The sequence below is a fragment of the Pseudocercospora fijiensis genome (assembly GCF_000340215.1).
Source record: "Pseudocercospora fijiensis CIRAD86 unplaced genomic scaffold MYCFIscaffold_2, whole genome shotgun sequence".
Taxonomy (NCBI): domain Eukaryota; kingdom Fungi; phylum Ascomycota; class Dothideomycetes; order Mycosphaerellales; family Mycosphaerellaceae; genus Pseudocercospora; species Pseudocercospora fijiensis.
The window spans coordinates 5,612,710-5,634,068 of NW_006921533.1; the positions used below are offsets into that span (position 1 = coordinate 5,612,710).

At 49.6% G+C, this 21,359-nt stretch overlaps 10 protein-coding genes across 10 annotated transcripts; 7 read left to right on the forward strand and 3 right to left on the reverse strand.

Moving 5' to 3' along the window:
- Positions 1 to 284: 284 nt before the first annotated feature.
- MYCFIDRAFT_43380 (uncharacterized protein) lies at positions 285 to 922 on the forward strand (the record flags this gene model as incomplete). Its single annotated transcript, XM_007924310.1, has 3 exons — positions 285 to 392; positions 448 to 806; positions 859 to 922. 3 exons carry the CDS (start codon positions 285 to 287, stop codon positions 920 to 922), a joined length of 531 nt encoding a protein of 176 aa, XP_007922501.1.
- Positions 923 to 1,283: 361 nt separating this feature from the next.
- MYCFIDRAFT_83647 (uncharacterized protein) lies at positions 1,284 to 2,250 on the forward strand (the record flags this gene model as incomplete). Its single annotated transcript, XM_007924699.1, has 2 exons — positions 1,284 to 1,822; positions 1,872 to 2,250. The coding sequence occupies 2 exons, from the start codon at positions 1,284 to 1,286 to the stop codon at positions 2,248 to 2,250; spliced, it is 918 nt and encodes a 305-aa protein (XP_007922890.1).
- A 471-nt stretch (positions 2,251 to 2,721) lies between these two features.
- Positions 2,722 to 4,139, forward strand: MYCFIDRAFT_162130 (uncharacterized protein). The gene is made up of 2 exons (XM_007925584.1): positions 2,722 to 3,098; positions 3,154 to 4,139. The coding sequence occupies exons 1-2, from the start codon at positions 2,901 to 2,903 to the stop codon at positions 4,051 to 4,053; spliced, it is 1,098 nt and encodes a 365-aa protein (XP_007923775.1). The 5' UTR covers positions 2,722 to 2,900; the 3' UTR covers positions 4,054 to 4,139.
- A 364-nt stretch (positions 4,140 to 4,503) lies between these two features.
- Positions 4,504 to 6,260, forward strand: MYCFIDRAFT_60376 (uncharacterized protein). The gene is made up of 4 exons (XM_007924476.1): positions 4,504 to 5,244; positions 5,326 to 5,932; positions 6,001 to 6,134; positions 6,188 to 6,260. The coding sequence occupies exons 1-4, from the start codon at positions 4,510 to 4,512 to the stop codon at positions 6,221 to 6,223; spliced, it is 1,512 nt and encodes a 503-aa protein (XP_007922667.1). The 5' UTR covers positions 4,504 to 4,509; the 3' UTR covers positions 6,224 to 6,260.
- Positions 6,261 to 6,424: 164 nt separating this feature from the next.
- Positions 6,425 to 8,763, reverse strand: MYCFIDRAFT_95424 (uncharacterized protein; the record flags this gene model as incomplete). The annotated part of the gene is made up of 2 exons (XM_007925585.1): positions 6,425 to 6,727; positions 6,778 to 8,763. Coding segments are annotated over 2 exons (2,289 nt in total), but the record flags the coding sequence as incomplete, so codon positions are not given.
- A 769-nt stretch (positions 8,764 to 9,532) lies between these two features.
- MYCFIDRAFT_65271 (uncharacterized protein) lies at positions 9,533 to 10,438 on the forward strand (the record flags this gene model as incomplete). Its single annotated transcript, XM_007924513.1, has 4 exons — positions 9,533 to 9,557; positions 9,618 to 9,630; positions 9,684 to 10,106; positions 10,162 to 10,438. The coding sequence occupies 4 exons, from the start codon at positions 9,533 to 9,535 to the stop codon at positions 10,436 to 10,438; spliced, it is 738 nt and encodes a 245-aa protein (XP_007922704.1).
- Positions 10,439 to 11,666: 1,228 nt separating this feature from the next.
- MYCFIDRAFT_72475 (uncharacterized protein) lies at positions 11,667 to 13,413 on the forward strand (the record flags this gene model as incomplete). Its single annotated transcript, XM_007924547.1, has 4 exons — positions 11,667 to 11,958; positions 12,069 to 12,601; positions 12,655 to 12,764; positions 12,833 to 13,413. The coding sequence occupies 4 exons, from the start codon at positions 11,667 to 11,669 to the stop codon at positions 12,993 to 12,995; spliced, it is 1,098 nt and encodes a 365-aa protein (XP_007922738.1). The 3' UTR covers positions 12,996 to 13,413.
- Positions 12,735 to 13,413, reverse strand: MYCFIDRAFT_210528 (uncharacterized protein). Its single transcript, XM_007925587.1, has one exon. It carries the CDS (start codon positions 13,382 to 13,384, stop codon positions 13,076 to 13,078), a length of 309 nt encoding a protein of 102 aa, XP_007923778.1. The 5' UTR covers positions 13,385 to 13,413; the 3' UTR covers positions 12,735 to 13,075.
- A 4,738-nt stretch (positions 13,414 to 18,151) lies between these two features.
- MYCFIDRAFT_172273 (uncharacterized protein) lies at positions 18,152 to 18,459 on the forward strand (the record flags this gene model as incomplete). Its single annotated transcript, XM_007925588.1, has 4 exons — positions 18,152 to 18,217; positions 18,242 to 18,265; positions 18,306 to 18,316; positions 18,384 to 18,459. 4 exons carry the CDS (start codon positions 18,152 to 18,154, stop codon positions 18,457 to 18,459), a joined length of 177 nt encoding a protein of 58 aa, XP_007923779.1.
- A 535-nt stretch (positions 18,460 to 18,994) lies between these two features.
- On the reverse strand, positions 18,995 to 20,912 carry MYCFIDRAFT_11282 (uncharacterized protein; the record flags this gene model as incomplete). Its single annotated transcript, XM_007924120.1, has 4 exons — positions 18,995 to 19,132; positions 19,247 to 20,441; positions 20,520 to 20,749; positions 20,802 to 20,912. Coding segments are annotated over 4 exons (1,674 nt in total), but the record flags the coding sequence as incomplete, so codon positions are not given.
- Between the last annotated feature and the right edge of the window lie 447 nt (positions 20,913 to 21,359).

The window sequence follows — 21,359 nt, forward strand, 5'->3', positions numbered from 1 at the left end:
GGCCAATGTCAATGCATGATGCCTCGGCCGTTTTTGCGATGTGGATCTACACACGTGGTGACGCGCGAGACATGTGAAAGTGTGCAAGGATTCTGATGATGCCTTGAAAGTGAAGTCGTGCGAATTGCGCGGCGAACGGAGGGCAGTTCTTGCCGAGCCCCGTGCCAGCCCAGCGTCACTTCATGTCGCAAGCTTCAAGCAAGCAGCAGTAACCTCTCACGCGACCTAGCTCTATTAGTGCCAGATTCGACTATCAGCGACTTTTTTTCAAGAACACCACAACCATGTCTGATGTTAACGGTCATCGACTCTTTCGTTACCGCTTCCCTCGCCCCGAATGGCTTAACAGCGCCAACACGAGAACAGCAGGCGTCTACCTATCTGGCGCATTGGTACGATCCCACGAAATACTGCAGCTTCATTCCAGCCACACTGACCTCTCCATAGTTCTGTATAGCCCTCTTCGTCCTGATCGATGCCTCAGTCTACAGCAACGGGCGCCTAAACGGCTCAGACCTGCACCTAAACTTCGTCGACTGGATCCCAGGCATATTCTCTTTCCTGGGAATGTTGGTCATCAATAGCATTGATAAGTCAAGGCTCTCAGGCGACACATGGGCATACTCTGGTGACGCTGTGGCATGGAAGGCAAGAGTTGTACTGTTCTTGGGCTTTGCGGCTATGGCTGGAGGTCTGGCTGGAGGTGTGACAATCATGGTGTTGAAGTATGTTACGGCTGGAGCGCAAGGTATGGTGCTTTGGTTCGGTGTGGCGAACTTGGTGAGCAATGCGCTGGTTATGTTGAGGTGAGTGATTGGCAGAACTTGCGGTTACTTGGGAGTGCTAATGAGATTGCAGCTCGGCCGTGCTGTGGATCAGCCAGAACATGGAGGACGATTATACCTACAACCTTGCGCTTTGAAGTGAGTTGCAGACTAGCGAGTGATCCCGTTCTGTATGCCTATATTGCACCTATTGTCGTGGGACAGACAAACCAGAAGCACTCTCTGCGCCATTACTTTGACGAAGTGAGCTCGCGTTTGCATTATCTGCACCAAGTTTTGCAGCATCAGCCACCAAGATGGAGGGGCTTTGGACCTCACTTGTGGTTCGATAGACTCGGTGGGGCTTGTGGGGCTTCTGCACTAGCTTCTCGCAGGTGAAGTACAGAGCTGTTGAAGCATCTAACAAAACCAGCATAGTATAGGTCTCTCAAAGGGCACCTGCTACTTGGCGACGGTCATACATCTAACGTCGTTACGACTAGCAAGAACAGTATCGAGATGGCCACTCCTACGGATGCATTCATTTCAAAGCTTAAGAGCAACATCGCTACGCTCAGCAGCGACAAGCTGGATCTTGAACAAGACAAAGCCAAGCTCCAACATCAAGTCGCCAACCTTCAAGATGAGATCGCTGCTACGCAACGCAAGTTAGAGGTTGCCGCTCAAGCAAACAGCAGTGGCGTCGGCAAGCCTATTGACTTCGACAACATCGTGAAACTCGAGGACGAGCTTGCACAAGATAGAGCGGAGTTCAAGGACTTCATTATTGCTGCAAATGACAAGGTCGCCAAGGCAGAAGCCACCGCAAGCCATTGGAAAGAAAAAGTAGAAGATGAGCAGAGGTTCTCTGCGAGCCTCAAGCGACAGCTCGAAGATGCCAAAGACACGATGAAGGCTCTTCGCGCGCAGAAGACAAACGCAGAGAAAAATGCTACAGACGCCAAGGCCCTTGTCATGCAGCAGACTAAAGAACTTGCAAAGGCGCAGAAGCAGAAGCGCGCTGCGGAGGTGAAGTACAGCAGACAAGTTATCTCAAGGTAGGGCCTCCCTCAAGGCTCATGATGGTCATTCACTGACGGTTTGTAGCGATGTCGACGCTGGCAAGACGACCACCTTCAACTTTAGCACCCCGAAAGCTTTCGGAAAGCCCGTTCCAAAATCTACGAGCACTTTTGGCCGCAAGCCAGCCGCCGCCACCAAGCCAGCATTCAGCAAAGCATCGAGCAAGCATCCAGGTGACCCGCCATCCAAGAACCAGCCTCCATCCAAGATCATGTCTCAGCTCAGCATTGGCAAGACTAAGGACATGCCATTCGTGCTGGATGAAGATGAGGACGACATACCGCTCGCACAGCGTCGCTTCATGAACGCTTCGAAGCGCAAGAATGTACATATGCAGGATGGAGAAGATGAGGATGATGAGGAGCTGATTCCAATCCGGATTAAGCGCGAGCGCATCGAGTAGCTGATGGAATCCTAGCACGAGCCAGATGAGTCGCGAAGCTGTGGAATAGCGAGCGAGGAACAACTTGGAGCAAGAAACACAAGATTTGAAGCAATGCGTATCAAAAGGCAAGCGTTGCATTCTCCTGCTGTGGAAGATGGGCAAATTCTTGGATGTTTGCAGATCTCGCTATCAATGACTACGATGTCTTTCCTGGCCAATCATTCATTATGACTTCGTTCTCGTTATCGTTCTTCAATAGACCTCGCCTTGCACCACCTCGTACACGTACAGAGGAGCAGCCCGGTATCCGGAATCACGAGTGGGTCCTCACATAGGAGAGTTCCAAACACAGGGGCGCAAGCGAGCCTCGGCCCAATGATTGAGGCTCAGTATTGGTCGTTTCGTTTTCACATGACGACCACTTTCACAAGCGCAGTAGAAGCATAAGCATATGGCTTGTAGACATGATCATTCTTAACGGCAAGTATCCGACGTCTTTCCTTTGACATCGCTCGGCGCTCGCGAGTACCTAGACATCAACGGGACACGCGACCAAACACGCCTACGCCTACGCCTACCCCTTCGCCTACGCCACCTTTCTGTCGGCATACATTCTTTTGGGAGAGCAGCCTTTCTTCCACCGCGCTCCGCGACAAGACTTCTTGGATATGTCTGCAGCAACGAGGCTGCCGGCAGTCGCAGGCGCTCTGACAGTGACAGGAGGAGTGATAGCATTCTTCTCACATCCAGCAGTTCAGGCTTTCGTGACGGAGAAGTTCGGCGCCAACGCAGGGTCGAAGATGCTCAAGATACTTGCTGGCGCGATTGCTCTGGCGAATCTGAAGAATCTGCCTGGTCTCTGGCATGTCAGTTCATCTCGCGTTCGCTGGATGAATTTTGTATGCTGACACGTGCTACTAGGTCCGAGTGCTACGAGGCATCATCTACCAGATATACTTCCAGAAGCGCGCGATACCTCCCAAGTACGCATTTGCGCCGATGATCACACAGTCTTACAACACCCTTTATGATACCGACTACAACCTCCACAAATCGAACTCGACCTACTTCGCCGATCTTGATGTAGCACGTGCTCACTACGTCGGAGCCATCATTCGAACAGGACTTGCAAGATTGAATGCAGGCGATCAAGAAGGTCTTCCCAAATCGAACATCGAAGCAAAGGGCAAATATGTCGTGGCACTAGGAGCGGTAAGCTGCTTCTTCCAGCGTCAGATCGAACCCCTCCAACGCTTCGAAGTCTATACAAGAGTGTTGAGTTGGGATAGGAAATGGTTGTACATTGTAAGCCACATCGTGAAGAAGGGCTCAATCAAGCCAGATTCATATGTGCTTCAACCATGGAAGAATAGAAGCAAGAGAAGCAATGCGCAAAAGGAGCAGAATGAAGACTTGAGCAAGCACATCTTTGCGTCTAGCTTGGCGAGATACGTGTTCAAGAAGGGTCGGCTTACAATCAACCCAGAGATTGTTCTTGAGCGATCAAGATTACTGCCGCCGAGGCCTGAGGGCATTGGATACCCACCCAGAGCGGAGGGGAACGCCTCCAATGCCGCAACTCCCTTCACGCCAGCTACTCCTGCAGTCAACGGCGAGGCATTGGGAACAGATATCTCATCAGAGCTTAACTCGAAGCTCGCAGGCGTCAAGGGCGCTGAGGGTGATGACTGGACCTGGGAGCATATGGAGAAGGAGCGCTTGCGAGGCCTTGAGCTCGCCAGCCATTTTGATGCTTTGAATGGACTTCATAATGAGCTCAGGGCAGGAGATGTTCTTGGAAAGTATGGCGACTACTTTTGAGGATGATCTGGCGACTGTTACATATAGAAAGATACCCGGCGTCGACGCCAAATGCATGCGGATCGCACGAACACTGCGGCAGGATGACTTCGAAAGATACCATCACAAGGGCGTTGGAGAAGAGAAGGTCATAGACTGCACGATCAGAAATGTCTCACGATCCCATTTATCCCAAGACAACTCTTGGCATCGTGGGCAAGGCAAGGTGGGATCCAGCATGCTACAAGCTCGCAGCTATTGCAACTATGACCTAGCTTCCTGATCCTTCAGGACGTGGCACGGAAAGTGGCATATCTACTAATTCAGGCGAATGATCAACATCAATGCTACAGTACGTAGCGACATTTCCAGCGAACGAAGTGGTATGTATGCCGATTTATCTATAACTCTTCCAACACTCACTTTCCCTACCCACTTCCTATCTCTACACACAAATACAATCGACACTTCTACAAGATGTGGCTCCTCTACCTACCAACCGCCCTAATCTTCGCCTACTTCCTGTACAACCGCTATTTCCATCCTCTCCATAAAATTCCCGGCCCCTTCCTCGCTAGCATAACCCCCCTATGGCTCGTCTACCAATGCTACCACCGCCGTCGTCCCCGTCTCGACATGGAACTCCACAAAGCCTACGGCAGCATCGTCCGAATCTCACCCAACGAAATCATGTTCAGCAACCCCGACCACTTCCGCGAAGTCTACGGAGCCGGAACCAAGTTCACCAAGTCAAGATTCTACGAAGCACCAACCGACCCTGTCCAAGAAGCAGGCTGGGAAAAACTCGACATGCTCGTAGAAAAAGACATCGAGAAATTGCGAGTGCAGAAAAGATTCGCTGGCCCAATATACTCCATCTCAAACGCTCTCAAACATGAACATCTCATCGATAACAACATCCTTCGCTCCTTACAACGCTTTCGAACCCTCTCTTCTAGCAAGAGTGTGGATATCTATTCCGAATTCGAAATTCTCAACGTGGACATCATGTCGGAATTCACGTTTGGGAAAGCTTATGGCGCTGTGGAAAAAGGTAGTGATGATGGACACATGGCGAGTATGGATTCCATGTGGGCTTGGTGGGGATGGATCGGTTTCCTGCCTTGGTTGAATGAGATTGATAAGATTTATTCGCCTTGGGCGAGTATGATTTTCGGCGGGAGCGCGGAGAAGAAGTTTCCTGTTTTTTCTGTGCGTTGCGAACCTATCAACCACCCTCTTCCCTCTCTTCGATGTTCAATCACTGACTTATTTTTTTCCATTGGATATTAGTACGCCATCTCGCAAATCACAGCGTACGAAACCGCCTCTGCATCAGGACAAAAGGTTCCAGTACCTTGTTTACTCGACGATCTCCGAACCCTTTCCCGCACCCGTCCGGAATTCAAAGATAATTGGGGTATGAGGCTCGCCCTCACAGATTTGGGGGCCGGAGTCGATACCATGTCTTGGACATTATCAGCATTCATCGTGGGCATCGCACAAAACCCCTCCGTCTACCAAAAACTGAAATCCGAACTCGACTCTTCCGGTCTCAACAGCAAAGACGCAACACCCGTTCCCTACGAAACAGCCGCATCGCTTCCATATTTCCAAGCCTGTCTTCACGAATGTCAAAGAATGTGGCCGAACATCGCCGTTTCGATCCCGAGGGACGTTCCTGCTGGTGGGATTGAGATTGATGGGTATTTCATCCCCGAAGGTTATACTGTGGGGATGAATAGTAAAGTTCTGGGATGGAGTGGCGAAGTGTTTGGACGGGAGCCTGAGCGATTTCGGCCTGAGAGATGGTTGGAGGCGGATAAAGCGCAGAGGGACTCGATGGAGAATAAGAATTTGTCGTTTGGAGGGAGTGCGAGGAAGTGTCCTGGTATGCATGGTAAGTTGAGCTGACTGGATTGGGAAGCATGAATTTTTTGTCCTTCGGCTAATAATATCCGGATGCAGTGGCGTGGGTTTGTATGAGTAAGGTTTTGGCGAGCTTGTATGCCAATTTTGAGGTCAAGTTGTTGAATGAGCTGGATGGGAAGCCTGGACCTGCAGGACATGTCTGGCGGGAGCATGGGAGCTTTCCGACCAAGGTGAGTGACTTGTGCGATTGTGTAGAGTTGGTGAAGTGCTAACGACAAGATAGTGGCATGGATTGGAAGTAGAGCTTATAGCTCGGTAGGATAGACAATTGCATCAATGGATACCGTATTCCATACATTCATGCCAATCAATTCTATGTGGTACTATACCGCCCAGCACATGATCGACCCCGGAACGCCTACGCTTGAATAACAGTAGATGAAACAGAAGGACTTCGGCGAGGGTCTCGAACATAAGGTACCTAACCATATGCACCAGGTCCCGGGCCGCCTCCAGGCCCACCTTCATTGGCCATGCTGAGTCTTGCGCAAAGGCCGAGAAAGACGACTGTCTCCGTTGCGGCGAGATAATTGAGCGCATCGAGCAAAATCTTGAGATGTCGACTGAAGTGGTCCTCGTATTGCTGTAGGATAGAAAATAGCTTGTCAAGCTTGGCTGGGTCGTTCGCGGTTCTGCTCGAGCTGGGGCTTGCGTTTAGAGCAGGTGAAGAGGCTAGGTCGGGGTCTGCGCCAGCCAGGTAACGACTTAAAGAGGCGGTGTAGTTGGCGAACAATGTACACGTCGACATGACTTTCGAATTGATCTGGAGACTATTAGCAAAAGCAGATTGTATGCGTGAAGGCATCCACTTACTCTCAACAGCTTCGAGTTGGTCAACATGCATTCCTTGAGACACGTTGCAAGCATGTCGATGTGATCCTGCATCAACTCGTCCACGGTCCTCTTGACGTTAGAATCAACACTGTCTGCGGAAGTCGGATTGTCATCTTTCTCTGCATGCGCTAGCCGTTCCATGAAAGCCAGCCAATTCGGCTCGATGACCTCGCTTGTGCAGAAGTACAGCAGTTGCTGCACAAAGCAGAGCATTCGACTCCTCAAGCACCAGGCCCTACGCTTCCAGTTCTCAATTCTCCTGCCCACAGCAGCATCTGATCGTGATTTGTGATTCCAAGATTTGACTTTGGTGTGCTCCGTCCAGGAGTTGGTGAGCAGTGTTTCCAGATGTCTCAGACTCAGGAGGTAGCGGAAGAGAAGTTGATATCTGGTAAGCGTCACCCTACTAACGACCAGAGATAGAGGGAAAGGCACGGCGTAGTCGAATGTCAGTGCTTCATAACCAGAAATCTCTTTCTCATCTTTTGAGGCCTCTGCAGCAGGCGTATATGTCGAGAGAGATGTCGCATCCGCATCCATGCCTTGGACATTAACCACGCGCATGAGCCACCCGGTCAGGCCAACATCATTCATGACGACTTTGATATCCTCCTTGAAAGGATCTTCAGCTGCCACGGATCCTGGTTGTCGCAGAACGGTGTCAAGGAGTGTTTGCAGCTTGCCCACATTGACAGTCTTTGCGGGTTTCCTGAGCTCGAGATGTGTCAACTCCAGAAAGTATGCAAAGAAATCGCTGCGGTCCAGAAAGAAGTAGTGCTTTAGGCTTCGCAACCTTGACGGCAGGCCATGTGTCCTTACGAGCAGCTTCATGAGGCTCTGATTGGCATTGGAGTATGCGCGGCTCACATTTTCGTTAAACTTGGGGTCATCAAAGGTATGTGGTAAGTTGGTGTTTGAATGGAGATCGCCGAGCATGTTTTCGATCCCTCCGCACTCGCGAACAACATTGAGATATTTGCCGGCTAAGAGGACCTTGTCCTTTAGCGACTCTAGCTGTGGCGGAACCAGCTCCTGTCGTATTGTGTATCGCTTCTCCCAATATTCGTCGGTGTAGTCCTGTTCGAGTCCCTCTCTCCGGATCGACTTTTGCTCTTTAATCAAAAATTCCTGGTGTGGATCTCGAACATTGCCGTGGTGCAGCCACTCGTTCAGCATCGCCATGTAGGGGCGACTCGCTTCTTGCAGTAGCATCGTCAATAGCTGTCGAGCTGGAGGATCACCAGCCATCGCCGACAATCGCTTGGCAAGCAAGCGAAGTACTGAGCCGCCTTTGCACACTTTCTTTCCTGGAAGCTGTGCATCCTTGCCCTCTTTCAAGGACTCCAAAATGTTCTCAAAGTCGTCAGACTCGTCCATGTCCTCGTTGTCGAGCATGCTATTTTCCTTCAAAATTTCATGAGCCACAATGTACAGCTGTAACATCATGTGTGCCGTCTGCTTGGTATGCAGGTTGAACTGGTGCAGTGTGAAGCCGTCATTGGTCAGCATCTGATGCTCCAGCTGGGCGATCAAGATCATATAGTCCTTGAGTAGTTTTCGCATCGCAGCACAAAGAGCATGATTCACAGTACCCATCTCTTCTCGGCTTTGCACTTCCACAAAAGCCTCCACAGCGCAGTAATGGGTCGCAGTCTTGAGCATGCTGTTAGCAAGATCTCTCAGACTGGGATCAAGACCTGGCTGAATGTGGAAAAGCGGACCAGCCAATTTACTCTTCTCGTCCAGTGGGTTGTATTGGTCCATGTATCGTACATATTGGCCTTCGAAGCCCATGAGTACGAATAGGAGGTCATCTATGATGGCTTTCTCCTGGGCATCTAAGGACAAAGTATGTAGATGTGGGGGCTGAAGAGTCGCAGGGGCCTTCTTGGATTCGGGAGGAACAGATATTCGTGAAGCCAAGGGTGCCGAGGACGGTGAGATCAGGGTGGCATATGGGCTCCATATCTTAGCTGCGCCAAATCAGTCTGCTATCCTGCCTACTATATGGGACCGCGCGCACGCACAGGCGACATACCCGGAGCAACGTCCTTCACCGGGGCCTTTGGTTTCTCCACCTCTGTGCTCTTGCACACATTGCCATTGCCATTGCGATCTTCACGTTTGACTGGGCTGATGGTACGCTTGATGATTGTTTGTCGTGATTCTGTGGTGCGTCGCGTCTCCGTAGTCGTGGCGGTATTCTTCTTGTGGAATGATCCTTTGGTGTCTGTTCGAGACTCATTCGCATTTGGGTCGACAGCGCTTGTAGCCCGACTCCTCTGTTGACGTTGTGAAGCTGCGCGTCGTTCAGAAATGCTCGCTGCCTTTGGAGGCGGTTGTGAGGCCATGGCAGGAGTCCAGCATTATGCTATGTCCTCCTGTGTTCTCCCACTGTCGCCGAAGTTGCGGTATAGACTATGTTCGTCTTTGGTGGGAGTGTTTTGGGCCCCGCGACGGACTCACGTTAGACTTCAAAGGCTGGTTCAAATCGCGCGTCAGTTCGCGTACTGCCGGTTGATTCTCGGCAGAATGTCCAAGCTCTCATTAGCCAACGTACACAGCTGCTGGCTAGGAAACATTAACACCACCACAATCCACCGCCCACCGCCCGCTTCATCAACTGCTAAACGAATCTCTGTTTGACTTGCTGGATAACATACTACGAAACCTTCCCTTCATACGCCACTGAAACCAAACCCCCAAACCCCCTACCTCACGTCCAACCGCCAACATGTTCATCGCGCGATCAGAATATGGTATGCATCTCGCATCTATGATCCCAGTGCTATGAGCACATCTAGCTAACAGATTGATAGATCGTGGCATCAAGTATGCTTGAAGTACCATGCATCCTCCGCATCGACTTACTGACCCTTCCACAGCACCTTCTCCCCAGAAGGCCGTCTCTTCCAAGTCGAATACTCCCTTGAAGCCATCAAGCTCGGATCCACAGCAATCGGCATTTCGACATCTGCAGGCGTCATTCTTGGGGTAGAAAAGCGCATTACCTCTTCCCTCCTCGAGACCTCCTCTGTGGAGAAGATCGTCGAAATCGACCGACATATAGGATGCGCCATGTCTGGTCTGCAGGCCGATGCGCGAAGCATGATTGAGCACGCACGAGTCACATCGCAATCACACGAGTTCCACTACAACGAGCGGTTAGGAGTCGAGAGCTGTACGCAGGCAATTTGCGATCTGGCGCTCAGATTCGGTGAAGGAGCAGATGGCGAGGAGAGTATCATGAGCAGACCCTTCGGTGTGGCGCTCCTGATTGCTGGCTACGATGAGAATGGACCGTCGCTGTATGTCGCCTTCCTTTTGGAATCAGGATAATCATGACATGCTAACAATTGATAGCTACCACGCCGAGCCATCAGGCACCTTCTACCGCTACGACGCCAAAGCCATCGGTTCCGGTTCCGAGGGAGCTCAGGCAGAACTTCAAAACGAATTCCACAAATCGCTCACACTACCAGAGGCAGAAGTGCTTGTGCTGAAGACTCTCAAGCAAGTCATGGAAGAGAAGCTGGATTCGAAGAATGTGCAACTGGCAAGCGTGACCAAGGACAAGGGCTTCCGCATCTACACAGATGAGGAGATGGCTGGTGTGGTAGGCAGATTAGAGGGCAACTAGAGAGGCTGAAAAGAGCTGTGTGATGTGCTACGACCGGATGACTTACCGGCATGTATAGTAAGGAATACAGACAGCATTGCATCGGCGCTACGGCGTTGCAGCGAGCGGATGGAATTCAGCCAAAGACAACGCTGAAAGAGAGAGCCGGCCATGTCAGCATCAATTCCACGTGCCAGTCTCTCCTGTCGCCACTGCATTGGAAACCTAGAGCAATAGAGCCGACTTTTCCACCGCGATGCGCATCTCATGTCATCTCCGGGACGGTGACAGATAATCCACCAGGTCAGCCATGCATCGTAAGCCCATTCGTGGCATCCACCACGATTAACGTGTGCAAGGAGGACTTCGTGATGCCACCCTCTTCGTTAGCGTGGTGGGAAGGGCCGCTGCTAGCTGTTTCCGGTAGACGCTAAACGATTAGTAGTTAGTTTAGCATTGATTAGAAAGCGGCAACCTCCGCGAACCTCGACAAGCAATACCTCCTACGGTCGCAAATGCGACTATACTATTCAATTTCATTAACCGGCTATATACTACTACAATAGCGACAAAATGAAGTCCAAATATCCATCCTAGAATGCCCTTTCCTTATCTAACAAAGAAGCGAAGCTCCGAAGGGCAATCGAGCGCTTCCGAGCCGGCGAATACGAGTCTAAAGTCGCCTGCTATTAGGACTTCGAAATCCTCTACCCTTTTACAGAAGCTCGGAGGTTGCCGAGCTTAGCTTGGCGGCACTCAGCTGTTCGACTAGGCTTTACACTACCTATTTCTACATCACCACATTCTATTATAATACATTAGCAACGATTGTAGAATTATAGAACCGGATGCTGCGATTATTTTAGTGCAAAAATCAGTACAATCGCATCGCTGTAGGGCGCACATTAATTCGATGAAGTATCGATACAAAACGACGAGGTGCTTACAAATCCGCGCTAACGAAGGGGTGGCATCACGAAGTCCTCCTTGCACACGTTACTAACACAATCACGAGAATCCTCGCAGATTCACTTCCCAACTCCGTTCCGCCATCGGTGTCCCAAACCAGCAATCGCGGGGAAGAGACAACGCCGAGGAGAGAGAGAGAGAGAGAGAGAGAGCTCTGTGTGTGTACTCCTGTATGAATTGAGGGGCACACACATACATATACATAAAACCCACAAAAGAAATCTGCAACCCTTTCCTTTCCTTTCCACACATCACTCAAATCATCATCCCGCAATATATCATGTCGTCGTCGTCATCCTCTGAAATTCTCACCCACAAACCAACCACCAACATCTCCATCACCACCAATCCCCAACATGACCTGCACATCAACACCTCCCACGAGATTCCCACCCCGGGTCCAAAAGAATGTTTGGTCCATGTCCGAGCCACGGGGATTTGTGGTTCGGACATACATTTCTGGAAAGAAGGGAGAATCGGGTCGAGTGTGATCACGGAAGAGTGTGGGTTGGGACATGAAAGTTCGGGAGAAATCATAAAAATGGGGCGGGAAGTGGAAGGGTTTCGAGTTGGTGAGTTCGCATCTTTCCGTTTCGTGTTGTATACAATTTGTTTACTTCGTTCTATATATTCGTACATTTTCCATAAATACATATGCATATTGATACATCAAGCTCGTCAGGAGATCGCGTCGCCCTTGAATGTGGAATTCCGTGCTCAAAACCTTCTTGCTTCGCGTGTCGAACAGGCCAGTATCACGGATGTCCAGACATCACCTTCTTCTCCTCACCTCCAGTGCACGGAACACTTCGAAGATATCACGTCCATCCCGCAGCATGGTTGCATAGACTTCCTAATTCGATCTCGTTTGAAGAAGGAGCGCTTTTGGAACCTTTGTCCGTGGCGTTGGCTGGGATCGATCGATCTGGATTGAGGATGGGAGATCCGCTTGTGATTTGTGGTGCGGGACCGATTGGGATGGTATCTTTACTTTCTGCGCACGCGGCGGGTGCTGCGCCGATTGTTATAACGGATTTGGACGAGAGTCGATTGAAGATGGCGAAGGCACTTGTTCCGAGGGTGAGGACTGTGCTTGTGAAGAGGGAGGAGAGTCCAGAGGAGATTGCTGGTGGTGTGAAAGCTGCGTTGGGCCAGGAGGCGAAGCTGGTGATTGAGTGTACGGGTGTCCAATCCAGTATTTGGTCAGGCATATACGTGAGTATACACGACCGACATTTTTTTCGAAAAAGATATTGATCACCACATAGGCCACAAGATTCGGAGGCACAGTCTTCATCATCGGCGTCGGCAAAGACAAACAAGAGATCCCATTCATGTACGCCTCATTCCGAGAGATCGACATCAGATTTCAATTCCGGTGAGTGCGTCACAGCTTGAATGCATCCTCTTGGAAACAAGGTGTAGCTGACACAAGGATGTGCGCAGTTATCGCGAGACGTACCCCAAAGCGATCATGCTTGTCTCAGAAGGCCTGATCAATCTCAAGCCGCTGGTCACCCACCGCTATACTTTGGAGCAAGCACAGGAGGCTTTCACAACGGCTTCAACTCCTTCGGCGAGTGCAGTGAAAGTGCAGCTTCTTGATTGAGTGACTGCAAAGACTTTGTCCATGAGATGAGGTGTGGGGCGCGCAATTCGCATACGACCTTCGTGATCAGCCATAGAGAGTCATTCCTCATCCCCGTCGTCGTTCACCAGGTCCGAGATCCTGATTTTGCTTCTTACTCCTGGCATTTCGTGGGGTGCCCAGCGTTCTATTGCACCGACACTCTCCTTGAGCGTGAAGTTTGGATTGGTTTCGTCGTCTTCCAGCATGCGTGGTGTACCGCTTCCTACAGCCATGATTCTATCGGACCATCTCATGAGTCGCTTGACCAGATGTGGAAATTCCAATGCTTTCATGCCGCCTCGCATCTCTATCATTCGCTTCTGTGCGGGTCTATGCACGTGACTCGAGGCATATTTGTCGCCGTACATGTGCTCGTGAAGAGCAATTCGTCCGACTGCCAAAATAAGAGCATCGGAGCAGGAGCGAGTGGGGTCGCCGAGTGCATCGTTGATGGCCGTGATGGCTTCTTGACGTAGCCAGTACATTATTTCAGGCGGCATGGAGCCCAGTCTGATCATGTCTCCCGACCCGAACAGTAGCCTCACATAGAAGAGCGCCGGCTCGGCGAGCGAGGTCTGCGTCATGAACCATTCCCATTTGACGCCCTGGTCGGCGGTAATTTTCAGCGCCGGCCAGCCACGCGGTGCATAGACAGTCATCATGTGGTGAAGGATCAGGTCGAAGCAAGGCTGGTATTGAACAGGATAGAGATTGAAAGGGTCGATCCTCGCTCGTGAGGGACTTGAAGCTGGCGAAGTTGGCGGTGTGATGATGGCCGCCATATTGCCGCTGAACTCCATCGGCTTCTCCGAGCCATCTGCCATTCGTTTGCTTCGAGCAGGCACAATGGCGTCGGAACTTGATGCCGCTCCCATGGGCGCATTAGCCACTCGTCGCTTTGGCCGAGATTGGCGACCATCGCACGGCAGCGTCGGATTGTCGCCATGGTGATGACCAGCTTTCGCCTTCAGACGCGCGAAGGCTGTGCGATAAAGCTGTATGGATGAGCCAATGCGTTCCGAGCGCTGTTCGATGGCAGTGCCGAGCAAAGTTGCTTTCGGAGCTGCAGATGCTGAAGATGGTGCGGCTGTCGGTTCAGGGCGAGGTGGACCGTACACCCGGGGTCTCTTGGCAACAGTGGCAGAGGCAGAGGCAGAGGCAGAGGCAGAGGCAGAGGCAGAGGCATTGGTAGCTGTAGCTGTAGCTGTAGCTGTGTTGCTCGTCGGTGGCGACGGCTGCTTCGCCTGTCTACGCTTCGGCTGCTGCTGCGGCTGCTCGACGAGGAAAGCGCGCTGGCCACTGCCCGAGCTTTCAAGCTGTTCGAAGATCTTCTTCCGCCGTTGCGGCCATGACTTGAGCGCCGCCACGGAACGCACGCGCTTCTTGTTGGCCGCATTGGAGGCGGCATTCGGATCACTGGTCGTCACAATGAAGTCCTAGGCGGGCAATAATCATCAGGGCATCGCTCCGCGCAGCTTACACACGTGTGCTTTCTTCGCATCACTCACAATCTGCGGCTTCTTCTTCTCTTCGCCCGGCGTCTTGTCTTGCTCGTGGCGTCGCTCATCTTGCATCGCATCAGTCAGCACGGTCGGAGTGCTGCCCGGGAAAGCAAGAGCAGCGAAGGGCATCTTTTTTCGGCGTGAAGATAGAGCAAGGTGCCGCACTGCGCTGCGCTGCACTGCACTGCACTGCTGCTGATTGCCGCTGGGATGTCGGATGGATGGTCAAGGCACAGCTGGGGCCCAAAGAGCTAGGTACCCTATCCTACAAGGTGTTGTCGTTGTCATTGGTTGTCGACCAATCCCTTGTCCGACCGCGCGCTATGATTCGAGTTCTTGCTGCTTGCTTCCGTCCTCGTGCATCAACGACATCTGTACCTGTCTACCTGTTCTGCTCCACTTCCATCACATTTGACCTCAGGAACTTGCTACACTAGAATACGCCAAGCCGAACCCCCACTAGAACAGGCGGCCCACCATTCCGTCCCAATGCCGCAGCCCATGCGGCTTTGATAATTGTCAAACGCTCCAGGATAAACGTTAAACGCGGAATACGCCGAGCATGACTAAGATCGCCATTTCTATATAGAATCGTATAGCAGCACCGATTCTCGAATAGATAATAGTAACTACGTATTAGAGAGGTAAGGGAATATCGAGGAAATAAGGAAATATAAAGATTTACGGTATATAGGGTTGTTTTATAGTAGAATCCGGATAGCTATTGTTCTACCTATTGCTATAGCATATGCCTAGCGTACCTATACTGTCTTAGTAGTAAATGCGGGTCTATAACATTCTTAGGGTAGTAGATAAAGCTATTATAGTTTACTAGACTATAGTTAAAGATTACCTACCCTCTTAGTACGTAGAGGGTATTGCTATTACTACTACTATATTAATAGTAGCTTGCTAGCGGTTGTATCTATATTGTCGACGCCGGCGGAGCGAGTAAGCTTACTAGTAGAAGTATAGGGTATTATATCGGCGCCGGTAGAGCGGTTAAAGGTAGTAGAGCGGCTAGTATCTATAAAGGTGTAGGCATATAGTCGCTTATATTATAATACGTATTTCTAGGTCCGTAGTAATAGACACTATAGGCTCTATTGTTAGCTTTGCAACTATAGCGGCCTCTATAACCTGCCTTATAATAATAGCGTTGCTTTTTAATTGTTACTATTGCTAGAAGTAATAGCGGAGGCTCTTATCTACTAGGTATAGCTTATCGTTGCCGCTCTACTAGATTAATATAGACTCGAGCCGGTACTATACCTAGTAGTAGTATCGCTCTATAGGTTAGATTAATGCGCTTAGTACTAGTTAGATTACGACCTATACTATTATTGCCTTGCTCTCTTTTATAGGCGATATTTGTACGCTTCTTAGCTCTCTTCCGTAGCTTAATAATACGGCTATTTAAGTCCTTCTACTTGCCGCTAGGTATAAGCTAGTAGCTATCGAAGTCGTCTACTTCTAGCACTCGTATACCCTTACTTTATAGCATCTCTCTTATTAGACAGCGATAAGGTATACCTATTGTATAGCGGAAGCGTATACTATACGGTTTAGGTTAGAATTCGGCGTCCTTCTTACCCTTCTTAATCTCTTCCTTAGCTAATTCTATCTACTTCTTAGCTAGGTTAAGTACGTAGCGTATAATAATCCGGACGACTCGTTAATAGAATCTGTCTATTATACAGACTACAAGGCCTATATTCGCCTCTATAGTATAGCGCTCCTTCTAGCGGTCGATTTAGTAGTCCTAATATAGCTCTATCCGCTTTATAAAGGTAAGGATGTCGGCCTTCGAGGATGTAAGCTATAACTTAATGCCTACGTAGGTACCTTTAATAGGGGACGTTGTCTCGTTGCTATAGTACTTATTGCGGTTAGTCTAAGCCTTTATACACTTCTTACGATAAGGCTACTATTAGTCTTCGAGATAAGAAGCTATCTCAAACTAGCTTTAGTCCTTAACCGCCTTCTTCTTAATCTCCTTTAGTATAGTAGCAAAAGCGGCTTTAGACGGTGCGTTAACGGCAGAGTAGAATGCGGCTATAAATTCCTCGCCTATAGGAGACAAATTAAAGCGCTTAGTCTCGTAGTTCTTAACTACTCTAAGAAGGCGCTTACAGTTAACAGTAACGGCCTTGTTTAGGTACTATTTATAGAGCTGTATAGGTACCTAAGGGAACAAGAGCTTGCTAGCATTAATTAATGCTAAGTCTCTATCGTATAGCATAATTTCCGGCTTATTAATCCTAGCTTCTAGTAGCAATTCAAATAGGCACTAGAAGGCTATTAGATAGGCTTCTTCTATCTAGTTTAGTATAAGCATTATTGCTAATAGAGCCGTTATATTAAATCTAGTAAGGAAGCTGAAGTTAAGAAGCGGTAGGCTATAATCTATTACGTTGTAGGTATAGTCTCTAAGAAGGACTTTAGGGTAAGAACGATAGGCCTCTATTATTATAAGGTAGGCGAAGAAGATCTATTAAAGACGGCTATTACGGACGCCCTTACGGACGAAGAATCCTTTATATTCTAATAGCTAAAGAGCCTTCTTAACTAGTGTCTTGCTACTAAGGTCTATCGCTCTTACTCGTACCTAGCAGTTATAGATATCTCTTAGTATTTAAGAAGGTGTTTCTTTACCTTCTTTCGTAAAGCGCTTTTTATAGAGATTGCGGTATACTCTCGCTAATAGACCGGAAGCGTATAGAGTAACTAAATAGTCTAGTATTATAGATTTCCGCTCTATTCGGTAGTGCTAAGGAAGGCTAATTAGGTCGATAGGAGGGTAGTTATAAGCGGCGTTATTACTAAGGCGAAGAGACTACGATAGTGCCTCTTCTACGTCTTCGTCGAAGAGGCTTAGTGCTATTAGTATAAACGTATGCTAACAACTAGTTAATTTAGTGCCTTTGTTCCTGCGCTTCTTATAGATACGCTATCTACCGACACGCTTAGTTTAAGTCGCCTTTATTACCGCTAGTCGCTTCCTCGTAGCTCCTTTGCTATAGGCGTAGAAGATACGCTATAACTGCCTACGTAAGTTTAATTTTGTCGCCTAGCGCTTAATCTCGTATCTATTGTCGCGAGTAAATTTAATTATCTAATTCTAACCTTCTTCTAGCGTACTAAAGGCCTTCGCTTGCGGCGGTAAAGCAATCTCTTTAAACAACTCGAGGGTTACTCGCGGCGCTACTATATCGCTATCTTTAGTAGAAGCCGCGTCTTTATTATTACCTTCTTTATTAACCTAACTATCCTTATTACCTACGGCTTCCGCGGCCGCCTCTAGATCGTTATCTATCTCTACCTACTCGGCTTTATTAATCTTCTACTAACTTAGAAGCCTAGGTCGCGTTTCTACCGTATATATCGCGTTAATCTCGTCGTCGCCGTAAGCTAGTCGCTCTTCGTTCTCTAGGTCGCGAATAGCTTTAGTATCAGTTAGAGGGAAGTCGCTATCGAGAAATTCAGACTTATAGTAGTTAAGAGGCGCTATAGCCTTATCTACGAGGTCTATAGTAGCTATAACTATCGATAGTAAGAGGTAGAAAGAGATAGATTCGAAGGGTAAGGAACGCGTAGGAAAACGCGTCTCGGAAACTACTAAAATAGCGCGGTATGCCCGATCTGGCTCCCGGGCGCGATTTGCCCTCGAAACCGCTAGATTACCGCGCAAAAATAAGGGTTAGGAACACCTCTCGAATATAGATACTACTGGATACGGTTCTACACGTTCAAAATGCCTCTGTCTAACCAATCTACATACAAATAGCCATTTCCATAGTGAAAGGCGTATTCCGGCGTATTCCGCGTTTGACGTTTATCCTGGAGCGTTTAACAATTATCAAAGCCGCAGCCCATGTCTAGAACTCATGCCCCCAGGCGAATGGTACAATTCCGTGTGGAGACGTTCGTCTTCCCAATGATCAGCTGCAATTTATCGGAAGATCATAGATTGCCATTGCCGCTGTTGCGTTGAAAGACATGCCATGTGCATTGATTCGCAAGCCCACTTTGAACCGCCTCGATGCGCTGCCTCGGAAATCTCCACACTTCTGACGATGGGCATACATCTTGTGCCACGCCACACAAAGACGGGTTTCACCTTCATTTCTTCGCCCGCACTTCAGGAACTATCCACCAATCGTCATGTCTCTTTCCACCTGGTGGCTGGATGTTTACTTCAGCGTACCTTCTCAGGCTTACCGCGCTGGAGGAGTTGTGGTCGCTGACATTGTGGCTCGCACGAATCTGCTCCAGTCGTGCCAGTGTGGTGCTCACCGCTATGCAAACCACAAACAGCGGCTTGTGTTGTTTCTTCGCCTCCTCATCCGCTGAAGCCTTAAGCCTTTCCAGACATTTCTTGGCCTCCGCGACGGATCTCTTGATTGCAGAGTTGGTGCTGTCAAAAGGAATATGTGCGCTTCGACCAGTAGCGGACGCATAGAGCTTGTCTGCTCCCGGTATCACATCGGTCTGCATGCCCAGGAACGGCTTCATTCTCGCCTCGTATTGCTCCTCGACCTTGAAGTAATTCTTATGATGGCGTCGATCGATCAGCCCGCAACATTGCAAGTACTTGTATAGCAAAGACAAAGCCTGGGCAAGCAGTTGAGTTGCAGTGCACAGCGATATCTCGCACTCCTTCCAAGCCTGAGCCGCTTTTATCCGAGCGCGGAAGATCGGTTGATAGCTCTCTGCTCCAGGACAAACATGGAGCTGATACTGTATTGCCTCGAGGTGCATTCTCCGCCTCTCCGCAAACCACCCTAGCAGTTCGTACATGATTCCGAGCTCATCAGGTTGAAAGAGATCGGTTTCGAATCCTGTCTGAACGGTCCACTCGCAGATTTGGAGCTTCTGAAGCTTGGTCCATAGGGTGAGCGGCCCAAAGGTTGCATTACCACATCGGAAGGAGCGTGCTGCTATGAAATTGAGCTCTTCGTCGAATTCTCTGGCTTTCCCTTCCAATTCGTCCCACAGGATCGTAGCCTGAGTGAGCATCCGTCTCATCCGTGATCGGTTCTGACAGACCATTCGATAAAGGTTAATGTAGTCACCCAAGGCCTGCGACATGAAGTCCAAAAAAATCCTTGATGTTTTGTGCCGCTTATCCGTTGGCATCTCTATAGTAAATGAGTCTCTCTCAGCAATCCAGTCCCCAGGGAGCACTTTCTCGCGTATGTCTGCAAGCAGAAGCTCCGTGGCACCACCGTCATGGTCACCCCCTTCTTCCCAGATCAAGCTCTCCTGCATCTTGGCTCGCGCCAGTGTGACAGGTTCAGGCAGCCGATAGCCGAAGCTCCAAGTCGATCTCAGGAGACTGATGGGATGTCTCACAAAGTCGCTACAGCTAAGTTGCTGCGCTGCAATGACATCGTCACACATTTGACGCCACTGCGTAAGAGCATCTTTCAGAGCTAGTTTTGGCATCGGCCGAGGAGGAGTACTCGTGGCCAATTGTCGCTGGACCTTGTCTGAGAATGCCTCGTAACATTCTTCGCTTGACTGAGGTAGCAGCATGAGGTCCACAAGTTCGGCCCTGAGCCGTGCCCAGTAGTCCTGAGCAAGAGGTAGAGGTTCGTCGAAGCAGAACAACATCTCTTTCCGTATTGACAAGCGAAGATTTATTTGCTCGACCAAGCTGCGGTTTAGAGCAGATTCTTCGAGCCATGTTATCGCATCCATGAGTAAAGTCAAGGCTTCTTGTGGTCCCAACTGTATGCAAAGGTCGCGTCCAAAAAGAGAGGTGACAAAGTCCTCTTCCTCAAAGTAGATCTGGCTCTGAATACATCTCAAGGCAAGGTCGCAAGTCTTTAGAACAGCGATGCAGTATGCGTGAAGTACTTTATGTACCAGAGGTTGTTTATGCCCACCATTGGGGACGAAGTCGAAAGGATATGGTTTTCTGTCGGAGTTAGCTTTGCACTGGAAGGCATCCAATTCCGCCACGCCATTCTTGGAGATGGCCCAAGCAGACATTGACACATTTGTCGTGACGCACCTGTTCTCCGGATCTATCAAGCGGAAAATGTGCAGAGACGTGAACACGTTCTGGGAAAGGGGGTATCCTGCTTGGAAAAGCATCTCTAGTCTCAAAAGCTCATCCATGATCCAGATGACTTGTTCCGGTGGGAGGTCTTGGGATGGATCAAAATCTGCCTCAAATGTATCGCCGGGTGGCACATGGCCACTGTCCATCTTATCGTCCATAATCTAAACCAGTGCTTCAGCGAGATATTTCAGAGCTGGACATGGCCGAACATACCTCAAGCGCGCCGACCGATTCGAACAGTGTGAAATCCTCATCCTTGATGAGCTCTCCAGGTCTGAGTCGTTCGCTTGCTTTGAAAAACTGGTCTGTGATGTCTAGAATTCTTCTCTGGGGTACGTGCTGTGGTCGCCCTTGCCTCATTTGGTTTGCTTCTTGGAGTATCCGAGTTGCTGCATCTGTAGAACTTGAGATGCCTTCGCTGATGCCATTTTCCGGCGTAGACATAGTCGTCCGTGGCAATTATGTCGCTGCTTGGGAGTTTCTTTACAAATGACGGCCGGCCACTTCTTCATGTGCCTGTACGCTTGTGACGAAACAGAATTTGAACGCTAGGAAACGTCATTTGATCGCACTCACTGCACCAATTGTCTCGAGATAAACGCTTGACAAGTTAATGAAACTGACAGTGACAGAAGGCGGTGCGTTGCCCTCAGGGCAAATTCTGTTGCGCGTAGAGAATGAGCGAGTTGAAAATTGGGGTTGAAGAGCGTGAAGCTCGGCATATCGAAAAAGCTTTGGCCTCTGCCACCTGCTGCTGTGATTGCTTCAGAC

Bases quoted from the DNA above. Each gene is read 5' to 3' on its own strand.
- MYCFIDRAFT_162130 (XM_007925584.1), top strand. From the start codon at position 2,901: ATGTCTGCAGCAACGAGGCTGCCGGCAGTCGCAGGCGCTCTGACAGTG. The intron at 3,099-3,153 runs GTCAGTTCATCT...ACGTGCTACTAG, and splicing joins ATCTGCCTGGTCTCTGGCAT to GTCCGAGTGCTACGAGGCAT.
- MYCFIDRAFT_60376 (XM_007924476.1), top strand. From the start codon at position 4,510: ATGTGGCTCCTCTACCTACCAACCGCCCTAATCTTCGCCTACTTCCTG. The intron at 5,933-6,000 runs GTAAGTTGAGCT...ATCCGGATGCAG, and splicing joins GAAGTGTCCTGGTATGCATG to TGGCGTGGGTTTGTATGAGT. The intron at 6,135-6,187 runs GTGAGTGACTTG...ACGACAAGATAG, and splicing joins ATGGGAGCTTTCCGACCAAG to TGGCATGGATTGGAAGTAGA.
- MYCFIDRAFT_210528 (XM_007925587.1), bottom strand. From the start codon at position 13,384: ATGTACGGCGACAAATATGCCTCGAGTCACGTGCATAGACCCGCACAG.